Consider the following 2,920-nt stretch of genomic DNA (forward strand, 5'->3'; position numbering starts at 1 on the left):
TCCATGGTTTAAAATTTATGTTATAACAAGATACAAATGATTACGAAATTACAGAAGTATGAAGTCTCATTTAATAAATATTATATATATGTATATTAATATTTTTTAAAAATAAATTATAAACCATATAAAATACATAAGTATTTTAATTTTGAATTTGGTTTGAATTTTTTTGATAAACATTTTGAACAATTGTTGACAACTTAATATTTACATTTTAAACTTTGCATTGAATGTTGTTAAAATTATAAATTACTAAAACTATTAAACATCCCACAAAAATTTTATTGTTATCATTGATTTAAAATTTTTGTTATAAGAAAATACAAACAATCAAAAATAATATGAGTATAAAATATTTTTAATAGATGTCAATATTAAAAATATAATATATATCTATGTTAATATATATCATGTAAACATAATTTTATAACTTATAAAATAGAAAAAGTGTTTGTCTCGATTAATAAAATTTATTGAAGTATTTATACCAATTTCATTATATACGTAATAGTTACTAAATTTTTAATTATTCAATATATATTTATTATTTCATAATATATAATACTTCAAAATAATTTATATTTAATATTCATCCCGTGCAAGACACGGATCTTAACCTAGTTGATTATTATGATGTCACGTAAGTCAAATTGACATCCTAATTAAATAACACCCAAGACTTTGTTTTAATTAATACAAACTTAAAGTTACAATTTTTTTAATATTTTCTATTAATATATAGGGGATTGTGTCTTCTTATTTGGAGCATCTTCATGTTCTTAGATTATTTGGAGCATCTTCATGTTCTAATTCTATAGCGCTTTCAGAAACAGTTGAGTCTGTAAATTGGTCTAGCAGTTCTATTTCTTTAGGCCCAAAAATATGGATCGGCGGCGTTGCGGAATGCAGAGGTATATGATATAATCCACAAGGAAGGATCACAACTTCCTATCTAGAAAATGAGGGATCTACTCCATAAATTTAGCATGAAAAAAATTATTAAACATAGAATGATAGAAAAACCTTTTGTGTGTGTATTCAACAAACATATCATCGCATATACTCCACGAAAATGTTTGAAAGGAAACTCAACTCTTTTAAGTTTTAACTAAACAGAAGATGGTACAAAGTTCTAAAGGACACTCTTTTAACTAAAGAGAAGATAGTACAAAGCTCTAAAGGACACTGGTGAAGATCGGTAACAAGGGGACGCGAGGCAACAAAGTTTTTCCTAATCACAACTACAAGAAAGTAACCCCAACAACATTTTTTTATAATCTAAAGGAGTTATTCAACTCTCATTCCAAGTTCCCAAATTAGAACAACCACATGAAAAATCCATCACTAGATTTTACTGACTTCAGAATACATGAACAAACGCAGAGAAGCTGACAGCAGAATCCACCACATTGCAGCAGTTATGTTTTTCTTATGCTCCTCCTCCCTCTTCCTTCTCCTCCCGTTCTCTGTTCCATTGCTCAATCCTTGCCCTCCTCTCCTCGCTTCCTTCTCTCCCACCACCAGGGCTCCCTCCTCGTCTAGGAGGAGGGCTTCCATGTCTCCTCCTTGAACCGTCCCTGTCTCCCTTCTCCGACCTCTCACTGCTCCTTTTCCCACTTCCATGCCTGTAAAACTCGCTATCTCTCTCCCGGTGACTGAACTCCCTGCGAGGAGGATCACGCCGGTCAAACTCTCTCTTATGCCTAGGGCTTATACTCCTACTCCTACTCCTGCTTCTACTTCCACTTCCCCTGCGCCTAGACCTCCCAAAGAGTTTCCTCCTCAGCTCCCTCGAAACAAGCTTCACGTGCATGAAGTTACAATACCCACCACGGTTACAGTTGTTCTCTTCATACTGCCTACACGTGGCTTCCCGAAAATCCGTGACAGGAGAGAAATCCGCAATGATGGGACGCCCCGAATAAAACCTACCTTGCAGAGCCTGCAAAGCGGCTGCAGCCTGGTCCTCTTCCTTAAACTGAACATAGACGTTGCCAATCATGTGATCAGCAAGGTTGTCGCAAACTTGCCGAGCTCCTCAAAGAGATCCTCGAAGAAATCCTCAAAGTGCTCTTGGATCTTGCGCGGGTCGAGGGGCTGGCCATTTGCATCGACGCCTGGGGTGATCATGTCGGGTCTCTGGTACATGTTGGAGAGGAGGAGGGTAGGGGAGATGGTGGGACGGTTGTGGAGACGAGAGCAACGGTCACCGTGACGGCAAGCGCCAATCTTGAAGTAGAAAGGGCAGTTCACTCTGTCCTTTTCAGTACCAAAGATTGAAGCTAAATGCTCCGCCATCGCAAAAACGCTAACCCTGTTTTTACAATAATCAAGATTACAAAAAATAACAAATTAGCAACATATCACAGAGAACCAAATAAAAAAAAACAGATAATCAGATACATGAGGAGAAAAATTCGGAAGAAAGCGAGAAGCAAGATCGTTCAACGGAGCTAAAAAGCACAGAGCTCTTAAAACTACAGAGAGGACCTAAGCGAAGAAAGAGAAAGCATGCTTACAGAATGTTACAGAGATGGAAGACACCGAGAGATCTGTGCTTAGACGCCGCCTGTGGAAGAGATTGCCGACGATGAGCTGCCGTCTCCGTCGGATTGATGATCTAGGGTTTGCTTTGTTCGCGAGCTGGGAGAGGAAGAGAGAGGTGATCGATGATTTCGTAATTAACAGCATAACCAATTTTTAAAAATAGTAAAGGAAAGGGAACTAGAAGATTCGAATTTTTACTTCTTTTTTTTGCTAAAATGTTACACCTGACCTCTTTTTTTTACTCTCTTACCTTTTTCTATAATGTTTCACCGCACAAAAGCTAATAGAGGAACAAACAGTACGGTTTTTACTTTTTAGTCATAAACGTCACAGACTGGTTTATTAGGGAATTTGCACTGGATGTCAAATT

General features: G+C 36.8%; 1 protein-coding gene across 1 annotated transcript; it reads right to left on the reverse strand.

The window, feature by feature from the left end:
* Positions 1-1,076: 1,076 nt before the first annotated feature.
* LOC103829051 (splicing factor U2af small subunit A-like) lies at positions 1,077-2,781 on the reverse strand. Its single transcript, XM_009104714.3, is given in 3 exon segments — positions 1,077-2,028; positions 2,031-2,317; positions 2,523-2,781. Coding segments are annotated over 2 exon segments (867 nt in total). The 5' UTR covers positions 2,302-2,317; positions 2,523-2,781; the 3' UTR covers positions 1,077-1,432.
* Positions 2,782-2,920: the final 139 nt, after the last annotated feature.

This window comes from Brassica rapa, chromosome A07 (assembly GCF_000309985.2).
Source record: "Brassica rapa cultivar Chiifu-401-42 chromosome A07, CAAS_Brap_v3.01, whole genome shotgun sequence".
Classification (NCBI taxonomy): Eukaryota; Viridiplantae; Streptophyta; class Magnoliopsida; order Brassicales; family Brassicaceae; genus Brassica; species Brassica rapa.